The following is a 15,022-nucleotide window of genomic DNA, read 5'->3' as shown; positions in this document are numbered from 1 at the left end:
CTTCACATGTGATAATCGTCACATGAGGTATTCTTCACATGTGATAATCGTCACATGAGGTATTCTTCACATGTGATAATCGTCATATGGGGTATTCTTCACATGTGATAATCGTCACATGAGTTATTCTTCACATGTGATAATCGTCACATGAGGTATTCTTCACATGTGATAATCGTCATATGGGGTATTCTTCACATGTGATAATCGTCACATGAGTTATTCTTCACATGTGATAATCGTCATATGGGGTATTCTTCACATGTGATATAATCGTTACATGGGGTATTCTTCACATGTGATAATTGTCATATGGGGTATTCTTCACATGTGATATAATCGTTACATGAGTTATTTTTCACATGTGATAATCGTTACATGGGGTATTCTTCACATGTGATAATTGTCATATGGGGTATTCTTCACATGTGATATAATCGTTACATGAGGTAATCTTCACATGTGATAATCATCATGTTGCTTCTTTTTCACGTGTGCCAATAGTCCTTCAATGTGTGTTCTTCACGTCATTAAAAACTTGTTTCGTTATGGTTCGCCTTTTTGGATCATCGGGGAATTAATGACTTGTTGTTGTGGCATTGTTCTTCGTTCCGATTATTTTGCGAATAACATACAGAATTGTAACTTGTCACTCATCGATAGCATCGTTATCTTGATCCATTTTTAATATGACCGTCCTTTAAAATGGTGTTAATTGTACAGATGTGAAACGATTTGTGGGAACATGCAGACGCAGAACGAGCAGGAGAGGGCGCGCTGGGCGGGGAGTCGAGGAAGAGGAAGAGGAGGAAGAGCATGAAGAAGGGGTGGGAGAGGGTGGATTGAGGCCACACGACGAGGAGACGCAGGCCAGGCAAAAGGGCCGTTCTGGGGAACGTGTGGAACACGAAGACGAAGCGTCCATTTAATGTGCGTTCGCACCGTGTGCTATTGGTGGAACAGCAGGAGCAGGAGAGTCGAGACTCGGAAAAAAAAAATCTGAAAAAAACCTAATAGTCAGAGGTCAGAGAACTGGGGACTCGGCAAGCACTGAGGAGCAAAGGGTTGGGTCGGAACCCAGAGGGTCGGACGCAATCGAGCTGAGATTGGTACAATTCGGAATCCGAGAGCCAGGAGTCGAAGAGCTCGGAGCAATGAGCTGCCTCGACGTGGCGTTCCAAGCGTACGGGACGCGGCCGAGCACGTGCTTGGCCGCGGAGCCTGCGCTCCAACAGGTGAGCTTGACGGACGCGCGCGCACACCGTTCACAGCACGCGCGCGCGCGCCGCCTGTCACGTGCCTTTATAAACTGCTCAGCTAAGGTGTGGAGAGCAAATCAGGTGCGCATTCGTAAATGGCACGTGCGCCGTACATGTCCTCTGTCACGTACAACAAACGCGCACGAAAGAACGATCTAATTGTGCAGGATAGGGAAACGATCTCTCCTGGTCGCTCGAACCACCCGCACGGACAGACAGCACGTGTGTCTGACTGACTTCACACGACTCTTCTCCGGTCACCCTGTGATGTGTGTAAGCCGCCCGTAGTTTGACGCGTGTTGTTTTTGAGACGTCCACGTTGCCGTTTGTCGGTTTTCTGTTCCTCTCGGTGCTTACGTGAGTTATACTCGAGTTTCCTGTATTTGTGCTTTCTTTGTACAAGTTATCTACACATGTGTTTATAGTAAAATGTCCACGTGAGTAGTAACTTTGTTTGTGATATCATATACAGGTGTATAGATGGTGTGGTTTTGGAACTGTGAAACGCACTTCGTTCGTGTAGAGTTCGACAAACCGTAAATTCTCCACAAGCTGAACATCCATAACATCACAATAATAAAAAAAATAAAAATAATCATATTACAATACCATACTATATAATGTTATCGGAGTAAACATGACAATTGTACTGTACACTTATTACATATTCAACAACACATTAACGATATATATATATATATATATATATATATATATATATATATATATATATATATATATATATATATATTTACATTTAATTCAATTATTTAATATAAATAAATATATATATATATATATATATATATATATATATATATATATATATATATATATATGTATGTATGTATGTCCGACGTAAAAGCTTCTGTTTTTCTTTTCATGTAAACGAGAATTTGAATTATGTCCATGTAGTAATGTAAAGGTTTGTGAACGCGAGTGTTCGCGCAAGTCAAGTTTTCTCAAAAGAAATTTGGAATCAAACTCCCAAGAAATGATGGGAAAGTTTTATATTATTCTTGGGGAGAATGATAAGTTCGAGATATGTATATATATATATATATATATATATATATATATATATATATATATATATATATATATATATATATATATATATATATATATATATATATATATATATATATATATATACATAGTACATAGCTGTAAACACTGTGCATTGTATTGTATTTGATTCGTTTTGTAGCATTCTATTCCACATTATTAATCATTCAGTGAAAGGGAACTTTAGATAAAAGTTAGTTTGTTCAAAAAATTATGAATAACTATTATGCTATTTTCATATTGTGTTGCAAGATAGCTGAGAGGTACGCACGCTCGCTCTAACCTGTCTAGCCTGGGTTTGAATCCCGACCCAGCGATAAACCCAGCCAGTGTTCCCCAGGCAGGGCGAGGTATCAATGTGTGTGCTGTCCCTCGGATGGACGTTAAACGGGTGTCTCTTCTGCTCGCATTATTTGAACATTAAAGATTTCTGTACGGTGACCTTCCTGATGAGGAGGTGAGATATCGCCAACACCCTGGGACAAATTACAAATCCCCACCGAAATCACCTTCAGTGAAACGTTGGAGGCCTGGTCAGCCAGTTTGTGAAAGATTTGGGCAAAAAAAAAAACAAAAAACATTTCCGCAACCGACCCATCAAGGAGGTCCGAATAATTTTGGCTGTTAAAGAAGTAAAAGAGACATTACTAAAGCACTTAAAATGGATTATGAATGTTTCTAAAAATAAAAAATAAAAGAACCAAAACTATAACAAAGTAAAAGTTGAAAGATGAAACATCAACCGTGGTTGTTAAAGTGAACGGACATGTCAGGTCATGTAATCGAACACGCAGGTTTGTGAACATGTAAACACAAAGTGATGGCAACGTTACACACACACACACACACACACACACACACACACACACACACACACACACACACACATACACACACACACACACACACACACACACACACACACACACACACACACTATATATTAAATACCGACTTCTATTTTAAAAATATATTTTTAAAATGGCATTTATTGGACCACTGTATTGTCCCTATAACGCTTTTGAATTCCCCTCGTTTACTAAAAATAAAAACTACAAAACTATCAAGTTATAATATAATTGTTTTGAGGCGATGATGATATATCATCGGTGTTGTAATTTCATTATCATATCGTGCGAGTGGATGGTGCATTATGTGTTCGACTGCAGCGGGTGTATCGATGCCGATGAGAAAAGCAATTATTATATTGTGAGCTATTATAGTTTTTATAATAACGTGTATAATGTACGGCAATTAATAATGTCTACAATATGTACTGTACAACGTTTCAATGTTTGATTTAGCTCTCCCCCACCTGCCTCCTCCATCCCATCCACCCCTCTCCATGCAATTGCAATATTTTCAATTTCTAACTGCCCCCTCTCCCATCCCTCATCCTGTACCCCTCCCCCCCCCACATACCCCCTTACACCTATCCTCAGAGACCGCTCTTTGCTCCGCTCTTCCCGGCTCCTCTCACCATTGCACACCGAGAAAAGTCTCCAGGAGCAGGCACAGTCGGAGTCCAGAGCCCTGTGCGGCGAGGATCCGGTCGTGAGTCAGGGAGGGACACCGAGCGTGTACCCGCTGCCAGGTACCTCACATCTCGCTGCCTCCTACTCACATACTTCCGTGGAGACATCGCTAGCGAAGTGGACGAGCATTTCAGCCGTGCTCTGGGCCGCCATGGCGAGGCTCCCCCCCGGGGAGAGCAGAGTGCAGAACCACCTCGGAACGGTGAGCCAGTGCCATGTGTCTGTCACATTGCCCCACTATCTTTTAGATGTACATTCATGCATCGTCACTGTCTCATATTTCCTTCCTTTATGTATATTTCATACACATCATGTTATACAGCGATTTGTTATAAATTATACAATGTACTGCATATGATAGCTGTGATATATATATATATATATATATATATATATATATATATATATATATATATATATATATATATATATATATATATATATATATATATATATATATATGTTCCAAAAAGACTTGGACACATTTGGTTGTTAATATATTTAGTACCATAAATGATACAATGACACCCTTTGGTTTACATGATACAGAAACGCATGAAGTTTTGTCAACACCATCAATACACTTCAATGTGAGCTCCGTTTGTCACTCGCAGGACATCAAGGCGGTACACATGTTCTTGCCATGTTCGGCTAAGAATGTTTACGTCCACCAGTGCGTATACAGCTGTGATATGAGAACGAAGATCCTGCATGTTTGCCACCTTTGTGTTGTAGACAATATCTTTGACAAACCCCACAGAAAAAAAACAAAGGGGGGGGGTTATGTCTGGTGATCGTGGAGGCCAAGCGGTTGGTCCGCTTCGGCCAATCCAGCATCCTGGAAATTTTTCATTCAGGATGGCTCGAGTGACTCAGGTCCAATGAGGGGGAGTGCCGTCCTGTTGAAAAATGATATTGGGTTGCAGGTCTTCAAATCTGTGGGAAGGCGGATCCTTCCAACATGTTCATTGAAATTGTTAAGGTCACTGTGTCCTCCGCAAAGAAAAAGAGATCAACCAATTGGTCATGGAGAAGGCACTCCACACATTGACCTTTGGACTATTGCGTATATGTTCAATGACCACATGGTGGTTTTCAGAGCCGTAGATCCTCAAATTGTGCCGGTTGACCTTCCCTGATACGTGAAAGAAAGTTTCGTCTGTGAACATGACCTTTTTCAGGTTATCTTCATCATCCTCCATGCGACTGAGCATTTCCAAAGTAAACGCCTTGCATTTGAGTCCGTCATTTGGTTCGAGTTCCTGCAGAATCTGCACATTATTGGAATAAAGCTTCAGTCTTTTATACAAAATCCTGTGTACAGTGGTAGTTGGTAGGCCCAGTTCTCTGGATGCGCGTCAAATTGATTTTCTGGGACTTTATTGAAATGATTCACGCACTCCTTCAACGTCTACTGCACTTGTGCTTGGTCAACCAGTACTTTTTCTCTTTCTAACTACTTCCAGTCTCCTTAAACCTCTCGTACTACTCTCTCATACCAGTCTACAATGGTGGATTCCTTCTATACCTTGTATGGGAATTATGCTGAACTTGTATGTTGGATCTCATCTCGATGAACCATTCAACACACTAAACTTTCTCCTGTGGAGTCCCCATTCTTTTTTAAATTAACCCACCAGACCTGAAAAGAAATAAATCTTTTTGAGTTTCTGCATCATATAAAACAAAGGATGTCATTGTATCATTTATGGTACTAAATATATTAACAACCAAAGTTATCCAGGTCTTTTTAGAACACCCTGCACACACACACACACACACACACACACACACACACACACACACACACACACACACACACACACACACACACGTTTGTTTGTTTTTCATCTGCTTGTATTGCTCGTGTATTATAATAAATACATAAATCGTGTGAGTGAATTCGTTAACAGGTTGGTGCACAGGTAGCACACTTCCCTTTGAGCTGTCTCGTCCAGGTTTGATTATATCGACCCGACTATAAACTGTTTCATTGGTTCTTTGCAGGTAGGGTGTTGCATCATAAAGTGTACCATCTCTCAAAGGGATGTTAAACCGAGTGTCCCATCTACTAGCATTACCGGTGGATTTTCAAAACCCAATGGTACCTTTTCCCGAAAGAGTGGGTGAGTTATCGCTGGCACGCTGAACAAATTACGAATTATGGTCCTGAATACCTCTGGGAAGACAAAGGCAAACCAGCTGGTGTAGTCAGTGCCATGAGACTCCTTCAGCAGCACTGACACTGTAAGTAGCATGTTGGGAGAGGAGAGATATGGAGATAGCGATAGATAGTATATATACGTGTATAGATAGTAGATAGCACCATAGGACTCGGTATAGGGAAATTTGAAATGAAAAATGTTGACGATGCACTGAACAATATACAGTCGGAGTGACTTGCTCTATCTCTTCTGACGAAGGCATCTTTCTACTCCATACTCTTCATAAAGGGGACTCTTCTCACCTGACTCCTCATTCCCAATCATCCTCCTCCATCCTTCCCATTCTTCACCTTTCTTCTTCCTCCTCCATAATCCTCATCCTCATCCTTACTAATTCCCCTTCTCGTCTTCATCCTCCTCTTCCTCTATCTCCTTCGTCCAAGTGTGATGCACGTCTATCGCTTTATTCGTTTTGTTGCTGATTGTTTACATGTGAAGACTTCACCTGCTTTAGGTGGGGATTCTGTGATCATGTGACAAGTGTATGATTGTGACCAATTTTCTTTTCATTACGCTTCCTATAAATGATTAGAACATAAATTGTGTGTTCGTCTCTGTACGCATATTGAAACTCTGCTTGTTCCGCGGACAGACGGGGTCTCACCAGCCATGAACCGCCGCGCCTTCCCCGCCTCCTTCTGGAGCAGCAGCCCTGCTGGGTCTGTACCGCGACCCCAGGATTTTTCTTTTTCCCTGGAGTCCTTCGCTAGTTTGCAACAGCACCCGCATCACCACCATCACCCCCACCACCATCACCACCATCACCCCCACCATCCACGCCCTGTGGCTCCTGAGCCGTGGCGTCCATACCACGGTACTGGGTATGAGGTGTTTGCGGGAACTGCACCACACCTCGAACCCCTATATGGCTCCCTGTTGGTGCCACTCCGCGGCCCTCGTGGAGATTCCAGAGAATCTGAGGCGGGTGGCGCGGCACCGTGGCCTGGTGGATACGGTCCAGGTCCCGTGGATGTGGCGCACAGTCTGAGCGTCGAGGCGGGTGAGTGGAGGTGACATGACTGGAAGGTGGGGAGGGGGGTTAGTCATGGTAAGTTAACGGATAGTTGTACATTTACCTACATTGCACATCATTGTAAAACGAAACATGGGTTATGCATACGATGTACACAAAAAGCGGGAAAACCAAGTTTGGTGTTTCCTTCAGACACACAGTGTGCGTCACGTTTTTCAAAGTGTTTTAGGGTTTCAGGTTAATACCCGAATAACCTAAAAAGGTAAAAAGACCCGTTTTGTACTTGTACTGAATAAATACTACACAGCACGCCAAACAAAGAGAAAAAAACTATAAGGGCACTCGGTAGAGCGCATACCTGCACCACGTAATCCCTAATCCACAAGAACATATTGGGCCCAACACATTTTTGAAATATCATGCTATGCAGTACTATATCGTTTTTGGCTCTATCTCTCAATGATGAAGAATCACTTTATAAATTTAATAATTCTCGTGTCTAGATCCAGATTCGGATACCCAACAATCATACCCAACATGTCCACCAAGTTTCGGCTAAATCTGTCCATAACTTTTTTGAGATATCGTGCTATATATTGGTTTAGCACTATCTCTAATTGGTGAAGAATCACTTAAAAAATTCTCGTAGTCTGATTCGGATCAGGATCTTCACCAAAATCTAATCACTTTATCCTTGTCACACACCCAACCTGTCCACAAAATTTTTCTGGATCCGTCCACAACTTTTTGAGATATCTTGCACACAAACAAATAAACAAACAAACAAACAGACCAAAAGGGGTGAAAACAACCTCCTTCACCTTCGGTGGCGGAGGTAATAACGAGCAATGATTCCTGTAGAGGATCTTCATTGTCTACATACGTGGCTTTTAACGTAAGAATCAAATATGGACTGGCATGAGGATAGCCCAAAGGTATGCACACTTGGGCTTGAATCTTGACACGGCTACAAACTCTCATTCTCGTGTGTGTCGTCCCTCGGATGGACGTTAAGCTGGAGAACCCGTCCGTTAGTATTAGCTTGTCGACATAAGATATCCCACGGTGTCATTGGTGAAGAGTAGATGAGTTCTCGCCAACATCTTGAACAAATTACAAATCACCTCCAGTCGAGTATCCTGTGATGGAGTGGCGATCTCTTCAAGATTGGTTCTAACCTTGAAACGTTTCTTGACTTTTGATCACCCTGAAGCTGTCAAGAGTAAAGGCCTCCTACATATATGTATATACACACCTAATTTCTGATAGGATAATGCAGAGATAATGCACTTTGCCTTTGATCTGCCTCATATAGGTTCCATTCCCGACTATCCAATTGGTGTTTCCCAGGCTGGGCGTTGCATCGCAAAGTGCGCCGTCTCCAGATAGATGTTAAACTGGGTATCTTGTCTGATAGCATTAGTTCGTGGATGTTAACTATCCCACGGTGTCTTTTGATTAAGAGTTATAAGAGATCTTATATTTAAGAGTTATAGTTATAGGAAGTCAAGGGGTAGTTCTGTACTCAGAGGCTTAACTGTTGAACGACATATAAAGATTCTTTCGAAGTACATCATTCGCTTAGGGAGTTCCGTTTGTGAACTTTGCTCTCAGGGTGCGCACAATGGGCAGAGCAAGTGAAACCATGTTTTTGCTTTTCACTGCTTTATGAGAATAAACGGAACGAGCCAATGGAGGTGGTTCATATATATATATATATATATATATATATATATATATATATATATATATATATATATATATATATATATATATATATATATATATATATATTACGATTAATTTTATAGTTTGTGGGTTTCGGGTGGGCTCACTGTTTATATGCTTTGTCCCTCTTTGGAAATGTAAGACATCAGGGAAAAGAAAGACCCGATACCCCAAACATGATATGTATCCAATACACCACCAGCCGAAGAAAAATTATCCATTTGGCCCATCCTGTCTGTGTTACACAAATGCCTCAACGCACAATGCAAGTCATGGTTGTTCGGAAGTCTAGTTAGATTAAAAATCCTTCCCACATTTTCGTTGTATGAGAGTAGGTTTTGAGGGGGCTGATAATGATCTGTCCGTGTCTCTCTGCAGCCCGGCGGTATTCCTTGTGCGGAGCGGCGGCGCTCATCAGCTGAAATGCGCAGAGAATATGGGACAAAGGCAAAAGCGAAGACAGAAATACCGAGCATGGACGGATGGACAAATTATGTGTTCCAGTAAAATGATGGATAAAGTGCGGAGTTCCTGTTGATCACATCAACGTGGAGAGTTGTTGTACATCTTCATTGTGCATGCTCCATCTTATAAAATAGCCACAGATATCGTCCACGGCCGCCGCTGAGCTCTACCACTCCAGGACGAGCATGCCAGCATCGAGTACAAGCTACACAGACAGAAACACGTGGGCTCACATTTTAGATATTGGACAGGGGAACTCGTTTTTTATTTTTACAGACCTTTCGACGTTGGCAAACATATGTATTCACATTGTTACAAGCAAAACAAACAAATTCAATTTTTTGAGACGTATGGATATATGTGAGCTCAATCTTTTTCAGACACAGACACACCAACATAATTTTTTTCAGACATGGACATAGACACGTGAACTCAGTTTTTTTCAGACCCATGAATCCAGTTTGTTCAGACACATAGACACGTGAGCTTAACCATGTCTCTATGTATCGATGATTCCAGTGGCCACTACAGCCGTCGCTTCCTCTTTCTCTCCACTCGACCCTACATCCACGCTCACCATGAAACGTTCACAACGGTACGGGTTTCGACACAGGCGGGGCAACGTTTGCAGATTGTGGGTTTAGAAACATGAAACCGCTTCATTTTCTGCTCCCTCGCTTCCTTCTGTCCATCTCCAACACCACTGGCTGACCTGTTTTCAAAACCCGCACCTTCTTACTGAACCCCAACGCCGGCCATGCGACTTCGGCTCCCAGCTGCTGGGCTTCTTTTTGGCATGCAGATTCTTGGGTTGTACACGAGCATCCGGGTAATGCTGTCGCAGAGATGTGGTCATGCAAGTTGATTCAGAGAAGGAGGAGGATGGTTGATTCCCGAATTTGTGTAAATGAAGAAATTTCTCTGCGCTCGCAAACCAGGACCATCATTTGCAGATTAGTGGTTGTCTCGAAGTATTTTTTAACGTGCAAATTTTAACGTCCTTCGATAACGTGCAAATTGTCCAAAAGGATAGATGCGGCAAGACACTGTCCTTTATAATTCCTTCTCTTTTGAAGATATTCCATGAGCCTTGGCTAACCACGGAGATGTTGAGGCCATGTGGGCTCATCCCCGACCAGGACCACAACCGGTCATGGAGGGCTTCGCCGGTGAGGTCACCAAGCGATTACAAAAAACGCTGATGAAGGATCTCTGGAGACAGTTATTCGAGGAATGGCTATGCAGTTGGAATTTTTATTTTAAAAATGTATTGTGGATTGAGCGACTCACAGGCAGCACTTCCATTTGCTCTTTCAACCACCCCTAGGGCCTCGCTTTTCTTTCTCTCGCTTTCTCTTTCTATCAGCACCTTGTATCCATAGGCAAAAGGTGCTATATAAATCCAATTATTATTATTATTGTCAGACAGACAGACAGGTGGGCTCAATTTTTATTATTTCATTATTTCATGTGAGTTCTTATTTCAGACAGCCATAGACACAATAAGTTACAGAAATACGTAGACACTTGAACTTTTTTTTTTTGACAAACATCGACATGCGAACTCTCTTTCAGACATTGACACATTAACTTTTTTTTCAGATAGACAGACATATAACCTCACATTTCATGGACTTCATCGACTATAGTGGTTCCTCAACTGCAAACACCGTGGGTTCACTATGAAGTCTGTCTGTAATTGTCAATGCCTGATGATAATCAATGTCCATACCTCTTGCTGTCCAAGCATTATCGTGTTGTACATGATATCTAGTTGACTTGGTTTCCCATGCCATGAGTTTACCATTAGTTTGTGAGATGGGTCAGAATGTATGACCCAATCAAGGCGTCCGAAGTGGCGCTTCGTTTGTTTGGAAATAAAATCACGAGGTGAAAGTCATGTTGTAACAGCTCCTGTGATATGCACGAATATTTAAAGGTGTGAAGGTGCCAGGTTGGAATACAGGTCAATCCCGACTAACCACCTCACCCCCCACCCCCAGCCCCACCTTCCGTGTACAAACAGAGATTATATTTTATGTTCACACCATACATTGTATACACCCTTTATACTATCAGCTTAAATCTATAGGTAGCAGTTCGTGTAAAATTTGAATACTAGTATTTATCCATTTTAGTGTTTCCCAGTTGGTTTCATTTTAAAAGTGCAAAACCGTTTCTACGGAAAGCTACTAATTTGTAGAGATGGCAGATTGACACAAAAATGGCGTGAGTGGGTTTTAAAACAAAACGAACGATTTTTCAGAAATGAACGTGTTTTGGTGATGATTTTGGTTTAATAAATTCCATAGTGTCGGGTGGTGTTTCCTTAATCACGAACACGGCACACAAACGCTGAACCAAAAGCGAATGAGAGTATTTTTGTTTCCAAAGTCGACACTCATGGAGGAGCTATAAGATAGAGCACATCAGGGTGTAATAGAACAAAAAGAACAGAAGAAAAAGAGGGGGAAACGCCAACAGGAGTGTTGAGGGACAAAATAAAGGGATAAGGGGTGTGCCGAAGAATGAGGGCTCAAAGAGGAGACACGAGGTGGACAATATGGATACAGCCATAAGCTCTCAGGAAGAAAAAAAACTAGAAACTTGGAAAGAGGTGGGCTTAGGGTTAACGAGGGGGTCGGGGTTGGGGGGGGTAGAAAAGATCATAGTTGTGGATGGGGGATGACTTGAGAAGGTGTTGAACTGCTGTTTCGAAGACCTGGAGGGGAGAATGATATTGAAGGGGATGTGGAAGTTGGTTCCACAGGTGTATAAATGAGTTGAGGTGAGCAGTGATTCTGGATTTTGGGAGTTTCACCAGAAAGGGATTGATGGTGGACCGCATGCGCCCTGCAAAAACCTGGGAGAGGAAACAAAGATGGAAAGAGCAGAGGGTGCAAGACCACAAAGTAGGCTGGAGAAGACAGAGAGACCACCGACCTGTCTGTGATGGGAAAGTGATAGGCTCATAGACTCAGCTTTATCACGAGATATTCCAATGATCTTGAAGGCCTTGCTTTCCACAGCATCAAGCTGAGCAAGGTGTGAAGCAAGGGTGCCAGCCCACAGGGAAGAGCAGCACTCCATCAAGTTGTGGATGAAGGCCTTGGAGGTGAATAATAGTTCAGGTGTGCTAAAAAGAGCTTTGCACGACGAGGATGCCCAGTTGGCTACAAGCTTCGCCTCAACCTTGAGGAGAGAGAATGAGATGCGACTCCTGCTGGGCAGGGAGGACAGCCTAGAGATATGCACTCTCGCCTCTGAGATGTCTAGCTTGGGTTTGAATCTTGGCTCAGATAAAAACTGTCATCCCTGTGTTTCACAGGCAGCGTGATTCATCAGTATGCATGCCGTCCCTTGGATGGATGTTAAACGTGATGTCCCATCTGCTAGCATTAGTTGGTGGACATTAAAGATCGCATGGTGTCATTCGTGGTGAGTTATTTAGGTTGGGACCCTGGCCAAATTCCATCTCGAACTGACAGAGGAACTGCATCAGTGGCACAGCTGTACCCCCAGCAAATGATGTTTGTTGGCCCACAGCTTCCAACAGACTCTAGCCCACAGCTTCCAACACGATGCACAGACAGACAAGCCCTTGTTTTGTCCTATGTTTTTTTCCACGCAACCTTTTAGGTTATTTTAATACACTACATTTTTAGTATGTATCAAAGCTAAATCCCTCCTCTCCGTTTTAAAATCCACTCTCACTTGCAGTCTTTCATCATCACCGATCTACCTAGCTCTCCGGACAGATAAACCTATCTATCCTCTCCCTATTATAACATGCAATGAAACATATTGATGTGAGGAGGCCAAGTGCACACGCGAATTGATCAGATGAACGATATGCTCATGCCATCACACTCATTATGTACAGTAGGACTTTCCATAAAAACAAGCTCGAATGAGCTAAGATCCTCATCCTCTTAATGATGACGTCATAAAAACGAATATGACGTCATTGTGATGTATCAGGTTTGCGATAAATTATCTGTGCTCATGCCGGCTTGATTCCCGCGAACAAAATTCAAACAGCTTGCCTAGTTTCGGAGATAATGGTATAGGCGATTTCCATTAGCGGCGATATTATGACATCAACTTTTTTCTAGGAAGAATTTCCAAAATCGGAGATAGTTACTGCCTGCGCGTGGGCTTTCTGCATATACATGGCAAGTTTCACGAAGATCCGATGAAAACTCTGGGTTGTGAAACAAAAAATGTCAAAAAATAGGAATCACTTCATAAAAATTTATATGACGTCATAGTGATGTATCATGTGTGTGGTAATTAATCTCTGCTAATGCCCTGTTCGATTCCCGCAAACAGAATTCAAAAAGCTTGCCGAGTTTGAGATAATTTTTTAGGCGATTGCCATTAGCGGAGATATTTTGACGTCATAACCTTTTTTTTCTAGGAGGAATTTTCAAAATCAGAGATGGTTCCTGTCTGCGCAGGGTATTTTTACATATATATGCCAAGTTTCAGGAAGTTTCGATAAAAACTGTAGGCTGTGAAACAAAAAAGTCCACAAGAACAACAACGTGAGTAAGACTTAGAGATCCTCCACGAGGATCTAAAAATTGGACATCAAGGACAAAACATAGGTCCACGACCATGATACATAATTCGGAAAACTCACGGTTCTACGCAAAACCTAGAGGATGGCACCAAGAGGCGGTGAAAAACAAAGAAACTCCTTGAAAGATAGCGGTCTCACACCTTCAGTCCTTGTCGAGCTATACGGTCGTGTAATAATTATTTATTTTCGTGTGTACCATTGGTTTTCCACACAAATGAGATGCAGTGAACGTGCTGGTGATCAAGCAATATGTAGTTGGGGTTACTCCCACTAACAAACCACCAGAAACACCTACCACGCAGGTAAAAGTGGCTGCTTGAAAATCAGACGCAGTGTATATAGTACGTTGCCAAAGTCAAAAGCTTCTGTTCCTGTCTATTAACCTCGAACCAGCTGCAAGCCCATGGGCCATAAATGAGGAAATCACCGTCTATGGATTTATTTATTCGTATGCCACCTGTGGCTGCTTAGCTGCATCATTTTCTGGGGGTCTGGCTGTGCCGCTGATGCAATGCCGCCATTACCAGTAAGCTGGTACTCATTTTGCCGACCTTGGAAGGATGACAGCTTGAGTCAACCTACCTGGTGTTAATTCAATGACCTGACAGTGGAGACCCTAAGATCTTAAGCCAGCCACCTTAGCCATTAAGCCAATACCAGGCTTGCTGTCTATGGATGGTTTCATGTCACTGTTATCAATGCACAACAATTCACCGAAATATAGGTGGTGCATGAGAGGGAGTTCCCAATGGTTCGTCCACAAGAGTAACGGGACAATTTGTGGTAGAAGTCGCTGCAGCAGCTTTGTTATCCAAGGAAAGGAAGTCCATAGGATGCGTGATTATTGTCTGCACAAGTTAAGCTTCATGGAGAGCAGGTTCATTGGGAGCTACAGGTCACAAATCCCCTGAGAATGATGGATGGTGGCATTGCTTCAGAAGTATGATCGTCAAGGTAGTGTGAAAGCCCAAATAAAAGGATGATCACATATCCACAGGATGCAATGCAGTCCTTCCGATAGTCCAAGGAACAAAGACCAATGCATGAAAATGTCCTCCAGAACAATTTCCTGCAGCACCAGCAGATTGCATGGTAATGAAAACGATTCAATAAAAGTGAATAAATTCATAATCTCGTAAAGCTTTCACTCTTATAATCCTGTCTGTACATACAGTGTCAATGGT

General features: G+C 42.3%; 1 protein-coding gene across 2 annotated transcripts in view; it reads left to right on the top strand.

Moving 5' to 3' along the window:
• VGLL2 (vestigial like family member 2) overlaps positions 1-11,153 on the top strand; it is a 29,797-nt gene extending 18,644 nt beyond the window's left edge. The window contains exons 1-4 of one of the 2 annotated variants that reach the window (XM_085882144.1): positions 584-1,235; positions 3,770-4,064; positions 6,680-7,087; positions 9,167-11,153. In XM_085882144.1, coding sequence (XP_085738270.1) covers positions 1,155-1,235; positions 3,770-4,064; positions 6,680-7,087; positions 9,167-9,210 — 828 coding nt within the window. In that variant the 5' untranslated portion in view covers positions 584-1,154 and the 3' untranslated portion in view covers positions 9,211-11,153. Of the gene's footprint in view, positions 1-583; positions 1,236-3,769; positions 4,065-6,679; positions 7,088-9,166 lie in introns of those variants that run through there. The other variant, XM_085882152.1, reaches the window with a different exon arrangement.
• Positions 11,154-15,022: the final 3,869 nt, after the last annotated feature.

The sequence above is a fragment of the Eptatretus burgeri genome, chromosome 1 (genome assembly GCF_056783735.1).
Source record: "Eptatretus burgeri isolate ZD-2024b chromosome 1, Ebu_testis_v1, whole genome shotgun sequence".
Classification (NCBI taxonomy): domain Eukaryota; kingdom Metazoa; phylum Chordata; class Myxini; order Myxiniformes; family Myxinidae; genus Eptatretus; species Eptatretus burgeri.
Note: the sequence above shows the minus strand (reverse complement) of the source record. Positions and strands in the feature narration are given on the sequence as shown.